General features: G+C 41.8%; 1 protein-coding gene across 1 annotated transcript; it reads right to left on the reverse strand.

The window, feature by feature from the left end:
• Positions 1 to 298: 298 nt before the first annotated feature.
• Positions 299 to 15,649, reverse strand: IL12B (interleukin 12B). The gene is made up of 8 exons (XM_006906473.3): positions 14,762 to 15,649; positions 10,965 to 11,052; positions 7,405 to 7,680; positions 6,713 to 6,830; positions 5,103 to 5,320; positions 3,362 to 3,519; positions 1,905 to 2,036; positions 299 to 1,340 (listed from the first exon to the last, which is right to left on the reverse strand). The coding sequence occupies exons 2-7, from the start codon at positions 11,050 to 11,052 to the stop codon at positions 1,905 to 1,907; spliced, it is 990 nt and encodes a 329-aa protein (XP_006906535.1). The 5' UTR covers positions 14,762 to 15,649; the 3' UTR covers positions 299 to 1,340.
• Positions 15,650 to 15,864: the final 215 nt, after the last annotated feature.

Consider the following 15,864-nt stretch of genomic DNA (forward strand, 5'->3'; position numbering starts at 1 on the left):
GATGCTTAGGAAACTAGGTGTGTGATTCCAGGATAGAATATGAAAGAAGCGAGAGCTTCCAACCCCTGTGTTCTCGCAGAATCCCCCATGGTCAGATCACAGGGACAGTCCCTAAGCTCAGCAAGACACTGACTTTGGGAATCCTATAAAAGGAAAGAGCAACTCTGCGAAACTGGAAGTGAAAGCGCTTCAAGGAAGGGCAATAATTCTTAAATGGGAGGGGAAAAAAGGCAGTCCTGGTAAATGTGAGAACAGGAGACCCGAGTTAGCTGAGAAAGCCCAAAATATTACTGCAAAGAAATGTTACATTTTTATTAATTCATCATCAGAATGTAAAAATAAATAAGTAAACAGAAAACCAATGGAATCACTTCACAGAAAGCACATTCATTACTTAATAGTAGCACCTCGATGTTTGGGCACTTTCCGGTCATGTCTGCTTGTCAGGTTCACTCACGCTGACCAGTAAGTGATTGTTGATCATTTCTATGTATCTGTCTGCTTTTCTTGAGTGGCTATTAAGGAGCAACTGGCAATTCTGACAATTTTATGTCCTTAGCCATAACTACACTTGTCTTCCCTCTTGAATCGTACGATCTTTTTACATCCCAGACACTTATGAGGTCTCTATGTCACTCTCCTATGTCTTACAGATAGATGGGGCAGGGACTGCCACAGAGGCTGAAGCCGAACTTCAATTTTAATCTTTAAAAAAAAAATTTTTTTTTAGCCCTTTCTAAATACAAGCATCCAACGATTAAACTTGCTTAGAAGTGCAGGCGGCCCTGGATTACCAGCACCACTTCAAGGAGTCTTCATGGATATGGGAACTAACATCTCCTCAAGTGGGTTCCTGTCTCCATGTCTATTTAATTATCTCTTGTGTTCTCATCCATCATAAACATATTATGATGCTGGCATCAGAACATTGTGTTCTTACTGGTTGTCATAAAACCGATGCCCTGGCAGCCTCAGTTGAAAAGTTGTCAGTATAAATAACATATAAATTCACATTTTGCATAATAGGGCCCATTCCTTATGGATCAGGTCATGAGAGTGTAAAACATATATCTTGGCACAAAAACATTAAATAACCATAATAAATAAATACATAAATTACTTAAATAGCACTTGCAAGTTGGAAACTCTATAAATAAATTAGCTGATTGTTTCAGTGGGCATTTAGAATTTAAATATAAAAATACAGCAAAGACATCACTATGATCCTAAAAAATGCTAATTAGGTAGAAAATATCTTTTTGGGGTCTATTAGATCATGTCTTTTAAAACTTTTACATATTTTCCACTTTTCTTCCAAGATTTCATTCTGGGAGTAGAACCTGAAAAAGAATGCCCAAAGTCTGTGAGGATCAGAAATGTGGCCACAAACTCTTCTTATTTCACACGACTCATTATCCAGGCAATAGGGTTGTGGGGGTTCTGTGTCAGAAGGGTCCAGCTCTTCCTTATGTGGCCTAGGGTTTGACTGGTACCTTGCTCACCAGAGACTCTTAAGAGTTTTCTTAAAATATCTGATGATGACTGAAAGCCTTTTGATGGCCCCCCAGTAACTCCTCTCGTGGGGTTCTCATTCCTAGAAACAGCTTGTAAGCCATTCATGCTCTCACTCTTGGCTACCTCTCTCTCTTCTTTGCCTTTGCCTCTAGAAGGGCAGGACCTATACATGTTCTTCTTACTGCAGTATCCCTGAGCCCAGAACAGTGGCTGGAACAATGTGGGCATCAAATAAATATCTGCTAATGAACAAATGTATGTTTCTGACTATGGTAGCTGTGCCAGGCACCCCATCCCCTCTTTCCTCTCCTTCACCGAACCCCACCATTGCCCTGCACCTGGGTACACTGAGTGTGCAGGTCTGGGCTGGATCTCGTGGGCCTGCTCACCTAACTGCAGGACACTGATGCCCATTCACTCCAGGATGAGCTATAGTAGCGGTCCCGAGCTTGCACGCGGATCATGGCATCCTTGTGGCACGTTACCTTGGCTGAGGTCTGATCCACGAAGAGTCTATCTTTCTGCAAAGAAGAGGGAAATCTTTGGCAATGCAGTCAGAAGGTAGGCAGGACATATATCTGCAGATCACATCTCTCAAAACAAGCATACTCAGGTTTTAGGGTATCATGCTTGTAATTCACAGGGGAGTGTGTAGAACTTGCGCCACCTACTGACAGAAGCTCTAAACAGATGCAGCTTTTCGACTGAGCAAGGCCTAAGGGTGAAATTGGTCCAGCTTTCATCTTTCTAGCTGAGCTGCCTTGCTTGAAGTTCTCATGTGCACTCACCCGAGTACTAAGCTGTTGGTGGGACTGGGACCGATTTGCTCTAGTTGTCCCCTGGATATTCAGAAATACCATACTCTCATCCTTTCATCCGACAAACTTGTGTTCAAATCCAGGCGTTACTACTTATTAGCTGTGTGACCACAGGAAAATGTCTCAGGTTCTCTGTGTCTCAGTTTTCCCATTTATAAAAGAGGAATGGTACTAATGCCTGCCTCATCGAGTTGTAAAAGTCAAAGGTGATAATCATGTAAAACTCTTAACAGAGTCTCTAATGGTGTAGAAAGCACTATTAATGATATAGATCTTAAGTAGGAAAGATACACATCAAGATTTTAAATAATATTTAGGTAAAATTGACTCCAGAATAGTCCTCACTCCCGCAAAAAAAATTCTTAGAGAGTGACCGAATTAGAGTTTCTACCAGATGCTAAATTTGTTGAGTGATTTTAAAACTGGGGTCCAAGGAGGCTGGGGCTCAATAAAAGTGCCTCTGAGATCTTGGGATTATTGATGCCAGGGCAAGAAAATTGGAAAGGCATCATCATAGCCTATGTAAATACTTAACATTCTGTTTGATAAAATAATTTCACAATATGTGTAACAGCTGAGAGTTATCCATTTTGGATGAGACAGCATAAATGTTCTATCATCCATTATATTCATTCAGTCAAAACAATAATTTTAGGTTCCTGGAGCCCAGTTCTATTAGGACCAATTCTGAGTCCAAGAATTAATGGTCAGCCATAATGAAGGTGTATGGTCTTTGTATCTGGTAGTCTGAGTTTATGTCCTGGTTCTGTCACTTCCTAGCTGGGTGACGTTGGGCAAATCATTTAACCTCTCTGAGCTTCAATGTCTTCACAGTGGTCATAATAACACTGCCTGTCTCTGTGGAGTTACTGTGGGATTAAGTAAGACATACATATATAACCCTTAGCACAGTTTCAGGCATAGAGAAAGTACTAAATAAAAATTAGCTGTTATTATTTTCATTTATTTTCTTCTTGATGTAGGTCTGCATAAACCTGACCACAGAATATATGGCACCTGAATCTTACCTTTTCTCTCTTGTTCTTGCCCTGGACCTGAAGAGAAAATGTCAGGGAGAAGTAGGAATGTGGGGTGCTCCAGGTGTCGGGGTACTCCCAGCTGACCTCCACATGCCGGGAATTCTTTAATGGCTTTAGCTGCAGGTTCTTGGGTGGGTCTGGTTTGACTGTTGAAAATAAGAAACAGTCTTTATTTTCCTAGTCTTTGGAGTAAGGTCTTTGGAGTAAGGTAGTTCTGGCTTTGATCCCACTTTCACCTTTGACCAGCTGTGAGTCCATCAGATAGTTACTTAACTTCTCTGAGCATCTGATTGGCAGATGTGAGGCACCCTTGCTACTGGTGAGGCTCACACTGGTGCCTGTAGAAGGCAGCCCTCACCAGTTGCCACATCCTTTAAGGCTGAACCTGGGATTCAGCGTCCTTCTTATCATTGCACAATCAGATGGGCCTTGGCGGTGGAACCAAGTCTACATAGTGCTCAGAAGAAAGTTCTTAGAGATAACAAGACTCTCATATCTGGGCTGTCGGTGAAGGACCACCTTCTCTGTGGTCACCCCGCTCTTTGCACCAAACCTATACTCGAGCTGAGCCTCTTGCTGAGGATGTGAGAGATTTCCCACTTAGTGTTCTTTTCTTTTGTCTTTTCATGGTGTCTGGCACTGATTTGTCTTGTAGCAGTTATAGTCACATGGTCTCTATGCTCTTTCATTAAATAATTATGCGCCAGCAATCATTATGTGTCAGCCATGAAACTGCATGGACAGTACAGCAGTGAATGTCACGAAGACTGTCCTCAAGGGTTATAGTCACATGGTCTCTATGATCATTCATTAAATAATTATGCGCCAGCAATCATGATGTGTCAGCCATTAAACTATGCATGGATAGTACAGCAGTGAATGTCACGAAGACTGTCCTCAAGTAACGTAGCATCTTCTAGATGAGGGGAGGGAGACATTCTAAGCAATGCGCTTAGCTCCTAAGCCCAGCACCACTCCAAAGACCATGGCTCTTAGCAGATGTTTCACAAATATTCTTCCCTCTGTTCTTGACATGACTGACATCTTTCCTTTAGGACTCAGCTAAATGTTACTTCCTCAAAGAGACTTTTCTTGGCCACCCTACATGAACTAGACTCTATCTTCCCCTAACCCACCAAGGTCAGCCTCTTCACACATTGCTAGAGACAGTTCTGTGCTTCTCTCACAAATTATTTCATGATGCATGTTCAGTGGATAAATAGTAAAGGAAATGAAAAATGACAAAAATCTCCATCTACCAATTAAAAAAAATTGGTGTCCATTTTGGAGGGAATTATATTCCAATAAATAAATCTCTTTTCGAATGCTAGAGAAAGATTGGTTGGGAATAATTGCAATTGGTAGAGAAGCTCTGGTTCTGAATAGGAATATTATACTTAAAGGGATGCTCCTAGATTCATCGTGGAAGCTGCCTGGGCAGCAGAAAAGAAGTGTAGCCAAGAGCCTGCTTTTTTAAGTGGGGCAGATCTGGGTCTGAATTGCTAGCTGTGAAATCTGGGGCAAGTTGTTTAACTTTTTTTTTTTTTTAAAAAAGACTAAATTTCCTCTTCCTTAAAATGCAGATAATAGTACCTACATTGTACTTTCTGGAGCGCGCAAAATAAATTAGATAATGTATGTAAATCCTTTACTCCAATGCACGGAGCACTGTGAACAGGTGACAAATGGTATCTATCTTTATTAAGCACATATAATAAAGCAAACTCACTGATGTCCCTGATGAAGAAGCTGCTAGTGTAGTTTTCATACTTGAGCTTGTGAACAGCATCCACCAAGACCTCAATGGGCAGGCTCTCCTCAGCGGCGGGGCACGAATTGCCCTCTTGACACGCCACTGTGTACTTCTTATACTCCCTGTTGTCCACTCTGACCCTCTCTGCTGAGAGTGTCGCTGCTCCACACGTCACCCCTCGGGGGTCAGAGGAGCTGAAGTCAAAGACAGACATATCCTGTGTCACACATTTCTAGGAGTTCCTAGCAGGAATAAGAAACTGCCTTTCCCATGAGAACACGATTGGCTTCAGAGGTAGTGCAAATGTTTAGAAACAGCTCTGCACTTATATGCTTCTGGCCGAAATGAATCTGGAAAATTTTAGATCCAGAGCCTCTGGTTACATCTCATTAAAATGTTTATTTTGTTTTTCCCATTTTAATAACAAAATCAATACATGCTAATTATAAAAAACTAAAGGAACTATGTGTGCCTCTTGAACCCTAATCCCCCTTTTAACTCCAACTTCACTTCCTGAATACAAATATTATTCATATCTTGTATCTTACCAGACTTTTTCTATGAATATTCAAAGCAATCACATATCCACATGTATATCTGCATACACACATATTTTGTCTATAGAAACACACATAGATTTTATTTTTTATGAAATAGGATCAAATGATATACATATGGTTTTATAACCATCTTTTCCCTGTCTGAACATATTATGGGGAGTGCTCCAAGACAGACCATATAGATTGGGTTATTCATTTTGATGACTACACATTAAGCCAGAGTATAACGTACCACACTTTACTTGACCTTTCCCCACTGATTACCAAAAATGTCACAATGAAGATTTGCATCTATATCTTCGTGCACTTGTTTAAGCATTTCTATGGTAAGCATTTCTATGGTAAGCATTCAATATTTAGAGATGGAAAAGTGAGACCCCAAAAGTTGCTCAGGTAAACAGCGGCAAGACCGGGATGATCACCTAGGGTTGGCTCCATCATCCTACATTGTTGGGAACTTAGACAATGAGTGGAGAAAGTTACATAGAGGGGCTAAAATATAGGTCCTGTATCCATGGGAACTGGTTTCTTAGGGAAAGTCTAAGTGTCTTGGACAAACCGTGAACTTCAGAATGAGTAGTGTCAGTGGAAGAAAAGAGTGGAAGGGGTCCTGGAAAAATTTCTGCAGGCCTCGCGGAGTTCTGGAGTCGGCTTCAGGGCTTTCAAGGTCTATGGTCTAGAGCTCTTATTTCTGTTTTTTTGAGGTGCAATTTTGGCAAGTCATTTGTAGCTTCGATTTCTCCTTTTACCCCTCCCCACGGTGCTATGAGCCTTAAGGAAGCATCGCCAGGCAATTTGGATGAATGAGTTCAAACACAATAGGGGCTATTCCCAGGCCCCAGTGATATCCTGTTCTGATGCATACATTTGTTCAGGCAATTAGCTTAAATGTCCATGTGATGGGGGCATTGAAAAAATAAGTTCACTTGGTTTTCTCTCCTATCACTAACTGATAGGCCATCTTTATTTTCTTAATGAAATAGTAGTTCTAGCAAAATGCTGGGAAACCAGAGTGGTTTCACTTACCCTCTGCTGCTTTTGACACTGAATTTCAAATCAGCACTGATTGCAGTCAGCCACCAGCAGGTGAAATGTCCAGAATAATTCTTTGCTTTACATTTTAGAAAGGTCTTATTTTTGGGTTCTGGATTTGGAAAAAAAAAAAAAATTCAATATTTAGGTTCCTCCCCCCAGAAAGATTTTGATTGTGATTAATTACAGGCCACCAAATGGTAAAAGAGTAAAGAGCTTCCTTTTATTTCCTTGGAAAATGATGCTGCTTCCCTGACAGGCAGTTCAGCGAGGACTGGGAGTGTCCCAATAGGATGCTGACTCTGTATAGCATACAACACATCTAACACACTGGAGGGAGGTATAAATTTTTGTTCAAGGTTATCACCCCAGTGCTGAGTTATGCACTATACATGTTGATTCACTTCTATTAGTCTCTCAGTAATATCACCATTATTTAAAGAGAAGCTTAGGAAAAGCATCTAGACTCATCATGAAACTTTCTTAACATGAGATTTTGATGGTTGATAATCCAAAGTATCTGGCAAAGGAAAACAAAAGCAAAGAAAAATGTAGCTTCTGGGTAGTTTCAGTAAGGGACTTGATTACTTCATTAACTACATTAATCATTTCTTTAAACTGTTTAATTTTTGTATCTCTTATGGAGCAAAAGAGAAAACTGACATCATCCAAGGGGATGGAATTACCTTTCTGGTCCTTTAAAATATCAGTGGACCAAATGCCATCTTCCTTTTTGTGAAGCAGCAGGAGAGACTGGCTCAGAATCTTGCCCTCTTTGTGACAGGTGTACTGGCCAGCATCTCCGAATTCTTTGACTTGGATGGTCAAGGTTTTGCCAGAGCCTAAGACCTCACTGCTCTGGTCTGAGGTCCAGGTGATGCCTTCTTCTTCAGGGGTATCGCAGGTGAGGACCACCATTTCTCCAGGGGCATCAGGGTACCAATCCAACTCTACAACATAAACTGGAGAGCACAGAGAGTGGAGAACCGGACTGTCAGCTCCGTGAAGTCTGGGACTGTGTGTTTTTTGAACTACCTGGCCATCTGCACTGCCAAAGCACAACCTTGCTCATAACAGCAGAGGCTTGCTGAGATGATCTCAGGGTATTGGGCTTGACTTGGGCTCAAAGTAGTGGAAGAAAGAAGCGAAGAATTTTATAGATGCTTCAATTCATTAACTAGCAGGGAGCAATTAGTAATTAACCTCTGATTAGCTGGCGGATGAGGAAGACCTTGTTACACTGAAAAAATGCAAACAACACAAGACTATTTGCTGAAGGCCTGGTGGAGATGAGAGACTTCCAGCACAATTTCAGGCTCATAGGGAATAAGGCTGTGCACGAAATGTCAAGAAAGAATGACCCCACTAGCTCGGTGGAGAATTTGGAGAAAGGTACTTAATCACCATGAGCCTCGGTTACCTCGTCTGTAAAATGAAAATAATAATAGTATCTATGTTGTAGGTTTGGCTGCGAGGACTAAATGAATAAAAGCATGTGGAACACTTAGCACAGTGCCCGCCTCCATAAACTCAGTTGCTATTCACAGGCCAAAGGGTCAGACAACTGCATAGAGAAACCGTCTTACAACTTTCCATGGGGATTTTAGGATTTAGTTCCTACTGCATGAAACTCACCAATGGAGTTTTTCATTCTCTCCTTATTTTTTTAAAGCTATTTACATCCTTATGAGGCAGTTGATTAGGTCTTAGTCTTCCCATTTTATAGAGGAAGGTACTAAGACCGAGAGGCTAAGCAAGGTTTATGGCAAGTTAGAAGCACAAGAGCTGTATCTCAGACTTTCTGTCTCCCTGGCTTTGCATTTGAGCTCCAATACCTGTATCTAAACTGGCACTTGAGGGATGGCTTAGTATATAGTATTTCAAAGAAGATGTCACCTCGAAGCTCCATTCATGCATCAATTATTAATTAAATAGAATCGTTCAATGTAGTGGTTCTCACACCATGATCATCATGGGGATCTGTTAGAAATGCAAAGTCTCAGTTGCTGAACCCTCAGGAACTCTGGGATGGGCCCAGTGATGTGTTTTTATGCTCTTGGAAAATTATGATGCCTGCTGTGAGTATTAATAGTGGTTAAGTGCCTGAGTTTTGGAGTCATATAGGTCTGGGTTTAGGTTCGGCTCTATCTCTTATACTAGCCTGTGGCCTTGGGCAAGGCATTGAATCACTTAAATGAACAACCTATGTGGGATACGTACCTAAAATGAACAGGACAAACACACTGAGACTCATGGACATGGACAATAGACTAGTGGTTACGAGAGGGTATGGAGGAGGGGGGAGGGAGGAGGTAGACAGGGTTAATTGTGTCAAATATGTGGTGACAGAAAGAAATCTAACTATGGGAGGTGAACACATAGTGTAAATATATATATGCCTGACGGTTAAAGTATACAGATGAAACTTATTGGATTTCATTAAACGATGTCACCATAAAAAAAAATAATAATAATAAATAAGTAAGTAAATAAATAAAATGAACAACCTATTAGTACTTGCTTCAGAAGGTTGACATGTGGATTATACAAGTTAATTCATACAAGAGCTTAACAACAGTGCCTTTAAACGCTCTGTAACCGATGGCTCTTGTTACTGGCATCCAAATGAAAAGTATCGTGGAACACAAAATTTTCATTTTACATCAGAGGGATTTATAACTCCTGAATGGATAACATAGATGAGGTAAAAAGCAACTGGGGCCCAACTCTTCGGACCTGATCCGCTGAGCTGACATAAAACCACATGACACCTTTGGCTTTCTCCAGTTTTTCTTTGTCCCACTGGCAACTGAACAGCATGGCTATCTCCCTGTCATAACCCCTAAAGGACTCTTGCCCAAGGGCAGTGAAACAACCAACCGCAAGTGGAAGCCCAATGAGGAGCATCCAGAACCTAGGGCTCAGCTTCATCCCCTCATCTCATTTCCAAAGTCACAAGCCCTCTTGGGGTTTCTCACAGTGACTTCCTGGAATTTTTGTGGTTTACCAACTCAGAAGTTGCTAAGGGTTAACCATGCAAGAGCCAAGGTTCCCAAGCTTACTAAAAAAAAACCCAGGGCTGGAAGGGATCTGGCATGGTCATCTGTCTTAGGCCTTTGCCTTTACTCGAGGAAGGGTCTAAAATGCTCCAACCTTCCTGGTGCAGAGTGCGGAAGGTTGCATTATTGTTTTCCCAAAATTATTAAGAATGGAGGAATAGTTCCAATCCCTTTTAGGTACTCATATCAGTGCTGTACTCTCCTGACTATCATCCGGTCATCAGGTAAAATGTCTTTATTTTTAATTTACTCCTGTTTCTTCTTCCTCAGTTCTCTAAAGACATAGGAAACAACTGCTTCACATCCTTGTAAAATCCTTCTTCAAATACTTAAGTGCACAGGCTTTGAAGAAAGACAGAGTCGAGATCAAGTCCCTGTTCCACCCTTAACCAAGTATGTGAAATTGGGTAAGTTATCTAATCTTTGTTGCCTCTGTTTTCGATATCTGTCAAATGGGGTACAAACAGTCCCTATTTCATATGGTTGTTGTAAGAATTAAATGAGATACTAAGCTCAATAAATATTAAGTATTATTATACAATGAAAGACAGCATTATCGACACTCTTATGTTGGCTTCAATGAGAAGCATCTGAGGGTCTCAGGAACAACTAACAATCAGTTAATATAGTTAATACTCTAGGGAGTATGTATCACTTTGTAATCTCCGAGTTATAGTTGAGGAAACTCAAGCTCAGAGGTGGCCCTGCTCAAGGTCACATAACCAGTGAGTGGCAGATCCAGCCTTGAACCCAAGTCCATGGGAGTCTAAATGCTATGCTTTCCGCAAAGTGTTTGGTCAGAGGCAAGTCATCTCGGTGCCAAGTGAGGAGGCTATGTCGTGTGGAAGAGTGGGAAATGACAGAGCACAGTCCCTATGCTTTTCTAAACCCTCACTTTGTCTTTTGATTGTATGATACAATTGATTTTTAGTAATACTGGCAAAGTCCATATCTCATTTCCCACCACAGTCCAGAAAAAGCTCCTTCTCTGTCATCTAATGTGAAAGCCAAGCAATACAGACACCTTCAGCAGTGAAAGGACATGCAGCTGCCAGTGTCCCCACAGTGACAGCTCTCGCTAGGAAGCCCCAATGCGAGGTTTCCCATTTCAGTCTGGTTTCCCCCAGGCTGCCTGAGAATCCTGGCCTAGACCTGGCCTCCGGAGAGAATAAAGAGTGTCTGGTTACCATCTTTCTCCAGTTCCCATATGGCCAGAAGGGGTGATGCCAGTAAAACCAGGGAAAAACAGGAGAGGACCAACTGCTGCTGAAGCATCTGCAGGGGAGAGAGAAAGAGAGGAGGAGAAAGAGGAAAAGAGAAAGAAGAGGGAAAAGAGGAGAGAAAATGTCAATAAGTATTTGGAAACCATATTCACATTCTGTGCACATTATATTTAATCTTTATTTTCCTCTTTCTTCTCTACATGGCAGGTTAACACTAAGTAAATTACAGGGTAAGAAAATCTCCAAATAGAGAACCATAGGCAATCTGAGGCTGAAAGAGACCTAAGGCCAGCCTTCTGATATAAAATCCTCTTATTTTTAAGATGAGAAACCTAAGGTTCAGAGAAGGAACATGACTTGTCTGGATTAACATTCAGCAGTTATTTATTTGGTACTTTCTATGTAAAGGACACTGAGCTGGTGCCATTGGAAGTAACATAGGTTTTTACCTGGATTCTGCCTTTTAGGAGCAAATACTTTCATTCAACAAATACTTATTAAGTCAGTGTGATGACTACCTACCCTCTCGTTGGGAAGATAAGCTGCACACATGCATCACTGTAGCACAAGACAGTATGTAAAGTGACACCCAGGGCTAAAAGACTTGGGTAGGGGAGGAGAAGGTAATATAGAGGCAATCTTTCAAATTCTGGCAAGACCTAGTTGCCAGACCTTGTTCTAGGGATTTAGCTTCACTCCTTGTTTAGATTGTAATTCCTCCCAAAATAAAGACTACTCCCTTCTAGATAATGTAATCCAGTGGTTCTCAAACTGGAGTGTATGTCAGAATAACCTGGAAGGCTTGCCAAAACACTGACTGCTGAGTCCTACCCTCAGAGTGTGTGATTCAGTAGGTCTGGGGGTCAGGGCCCAAGGATCTGCTTCCTGGCAAAGCTGATATTGCTGGTCCTGGGACAGCACTTTGAGAACCACTGGTTTAACCCATGCTCAGGTTCCAGAGCCCCTGAAAATCAAGATGTTCTCTGGGAGAAGACCATAAAATATCGACATATCCACCATGAAGTAATGAAATGCACAATTTTGTGATAAATCAGCCACCGTCTTATATTGCAGCTCAATCCAGATTTATGAAAATCTTCAGACTGTGAAAATTATACCCTACCTGTGAATTAGGTAGAGATAGTTATTATTTAATTTCAGTCCGAAACACCTCCATCCCTCTCTCAGAGCACCCATGTTGGGCAGCAACGTGATTTCAGAAACCACTGTCTAAATTATATGAAGAACGAGACTCAAAATTTTCAGCCAAATACCTTAAAAATGAGCACCCCTTGATTGGGGTGTCTGAATACTGACAAATCACAGCTTTGTCAGAACTGCTGCTAATCCTAGGGGGACCTTGTCATGTGCTTTATCCCCTTAGATTGTAGAGGTTGTGAGTGGTGGTGATAGCACTAGAAGTCAGGCCTCTCTGTCCACTGTTAGCGGTCCTGTCACGGCGGCATGGCATTTTCAGGGGCATGTCTATCAGTTTGGTCCAGGCTATGGCTGTGACAAAGAACTAGTTGCCATGGCACACCAGTTGGTACACTCATAGGCTTGGAGTCAAGCAGCTATGGGCTTCAGTGACGGTTCCACTACTCCCTAGTTGTGTGATGCTGGCCAAATCACTCTCTGAGTCTCAAATCTGCTCATCTATAAAATGGACGTAATACTCATATCAAAGGGTTGTTTGGGAGAATGCAATGAGATGATGTAATAGAAGGCAACCAATAACATGTTAGGCTGTACCTTGGGGAAGGAAGAGATAAAGGAAAAATTTGGTGTATCTCTGTTTCGTATGCAATGGGTAGACAAGAAGTCATTCCTGGCTGTAGAGAAATGCCATAGAGGTGGTACAGTTACACAGGCCTGTAAAAACCAGATGCTGGTGCTCTGGGGAGGGCGACAACAGAGATTCCTGGCATCTCCTGGCAATTCCTTTACACTCTCCTAATGCTGGGGTTTCCCCACTGGCTGTGTGCCCAGCATTTCCTCTCTTGGCCTCAGATGCATTTGAGAATTTCAGGTGAATGTCACTTTAGGATCATGGGAGACCTGGTGATGGTTCTCATTTTAGTATCACCTACATTTTAAACCACAGAAGACTGGCAGGGGTGAAGATCATTTCCCCTGGGTTTGATTAAGAGGAAACCAGAAAGAAGTCAACACGTGGTTACTCTGTGGTCCTCTAGACCAGCTGTGTCCCACAGCCCGCATTTCCTCGGCATGCTAGGTTTGAGAGTCTTGAGGATGAAAGAAAAAATTTTTTTCATTTAATTTCATAGGTTTTCTAAACTCTTAAAACCCTTGTATGAGGGATGCAGGGAGCCTGGGGCCTGTGGCATATTAAGGCTCCCTAACACTGGGGCCAACATGGGCGTGATGATGGCACTTGGTTAGGCATCTCTTTTTCAAGTTTTAATTTCTTTGTTACTTTTTAATTAGAGGAGAGAATTATTATATAAAAATAAAAGACATAGTCGCAGAAGGCACGGGCAGCACATGCAAAGGGCCCCTGTGTGGGAGCCAGGCAGGCCCAGCACTGGCATCCCAGCTCTGCCAAGTCATTAGTTGTGTGACTCCAGTCAAGTCGCTTGTTAAGCCTCACCCTCTGAATCTGTAAAAAGGACATCTTAATGTGGTGAGGAGATAATGAAATAATTCATGTAAAATACCCACCCACCATGGTGCCCAGACTGAGTCAGGACTCCTGACTATTCGTTCCCACGGAGCCCCATTCCTCTCCTAGCATTTCCTACCATTGCGATCATATAGTTACTTTAATGTACGGTTACTTCCCCACTACGCTGAGATCTCCGGTGGCAAGGATCATGTCTGTCTTATTCTACTCAGTGTTCCTAGCATAGAGGAACTAGCATAGAGGGATTTCATCAATTATTAGAAAAGTGAATGAATGTACCAAAGTCATAAAATTTCAGATCCCAGGAAAAAGAACTCTAAGAGGCTGCCCAAATTCTTTCTAATATCTTGAAATTCCTTATTTGAAAAAAAGTAGGCCATCAGCGAGAGTTTGGTAGTCTCTTTGTTTAAAGGATATTTTAACCCAATCATTTTTTTAACCTGGAAATTATTGCACGCAATTTACCTGGGCAAGTATAAGACACCAGTACAGTGAAGATTATCTTTTTTCTTACAGATTTAAAAATTCTTTAGAAAGTGATTTAAACATTGCAGTTGCTTTCCATATTTTAAGTGGGCCCAAGTCAGTTAATCCAAAAGAACTGATAACTCAGCTATTATTCTGATTGATTGTCACAACTGACTTGTAAACCCATTGCAAATATGAGAGCAAGTATTTTCTGTAACATTCAATTATGAGATAAAAGTATGAATTCAATTATTTATTAAATTTATTATTACCTAATGAATGAAAGGCTTTTAAAAAGTTTATAATACTAAGGTAAGAAACACTTTAACTCTATACAGTCCTTTAATTGATGGGCATTAATACTGAGGAACATACTTTTATATGCATACCACTTTTAAACAAGATAAAACAAACTTTTCTATAACTGTGCATTTGTTCACAGACCTTGGTATAATTATTATTCATTGAGCTTCTAAATTAATACTTTATACATTAGTCCCCAAATTACTGACTTTTCACTAGTGTCCCAGCAGATAAAGCACCAGGAGTGCTTCTAGGAATCTACTCACTCCATGAAGCCAGGTGCAGGAGGAGCACACACGTGGTGCGGGCCTGGGGAAGGGGTGGCAGGGGCTCGGGAAGTGCTTACCTTGTTTCTGGCTGAGCTGCAGAGTTTGCTGGGTATGAAACGGTTGTTACTTCTTCTTCTGTTGCTGCTGCTGCTACTGGAGCTTATATACCCTACTCCTACCGAGCTTTCTGATAGAAACTTAAACTAGAAGCTGACTTGTTTCAAGTTGCAACACTGAAAACAGCTCTCAAAACCTTCTGGGGGAATTTCAAGAAGTTCCTTTTTTTTTTTTTTCCTTCTGTGTGTATCAATAAGTCTGAGGAAACATAGCATCAAAATCCCAGGTAATGAACTAAGAGGAAATGACTTTTGGGTGGGGAAAAAGGAAGGAGATGGACAACTGTTTTTCTTTGGGTTGACATCATGGCCAATGTGCTTAGAGATAGCAGTAGACAGCCTCCCTGAACTATGCAGATTGGAGAAGGCAGGCCAAGGAGTGGTCACGAAGGAGGCTGAGGCCTCACAGGAGGCTGAGTTCAGGCCAGGATGGGGCAATTGTAAGCTAGAGGGCCCCAATGCAAAATCTATGGTTCTTCTTAAGTCAGAGGATGAGATGAAGGACAAAAGGTTTAGTATATCTGGGGCACCCTTGCCCACATATGGATTTCGGAAATATATTACCATCCATTGTGCCTCCATGCACCCCCCCGCCCCCCACAGACACTCCTGCACATCCTCACTGACTCCTGCACATTCATACAGACACAGCCCTAGGGAGGATGAAAAATATGTGTACTGTTAATAAGATTCAAATGTGTAGAGACACGGCCGACGCTCATAGATACTAGCCCATAGAGCGGAAAGTGAAATCTTTACAGGCAAGCAGAGACAACCCAAGTCACATCCAAGGCATTACCCACTTAGACGCCCAGCGTATACCCTAACACTCATTTGCTCACACACCTATAGCCCTAGGAACTCTACGCAGATGAGTAGAATTAGAAGAATTAGCTAGGAATTCCCAAAAGAATTTAACATTCCTAAGGGTGCAAAGGTGTACACCGGTGTTGGACACCTCCATCCGGTCTGCACAGAATAAGGAACACCAAATACAGGCCAACAGATGCGGGCCATTCCCATAGTCGCCGACAGAAGGCGCTGCTGTGAGGCGGTCCCGGCGT

Source organism: Pteropus alecto, unplaced genomic scaffold (assembly GCF_000325575.1).
Source record: "Pteropus alecto unplaced genomic scaffold, ASM32557v1 scaffold40, whole genome shotgun sequence".
NCBI classification, from domain to species: domain Eukaryota; kingdom Metazoa; phylum Chordata; class Mammalia; order Chiroptera; family Pteropodidae; genus Pteropus; species Pteropus alecto.

Coding starts and splice junctions, on each gene's coding strand:
- IL12B (XM_006906473.3), bottom strand. CDS start 11,052: ATGCTTCAGCAGCAGTTGGTCCTCTCCTGTTTTTCCCTGGTTTTACTG. Junction 6,831..7,404: donor TATTTTAAAGGACCAGAAAG/GTAATTCCATCC, acceptor TTCCAAATCCAG/AACCCAAAAATAAGACCTTT. Junction 3,520..5,102: donor CTTCTTCATCAGGGACATCA/GTGAGTTTGCTT, acceptor TATTTTCAACAG/TCAAACCAGACCCACCCAAG.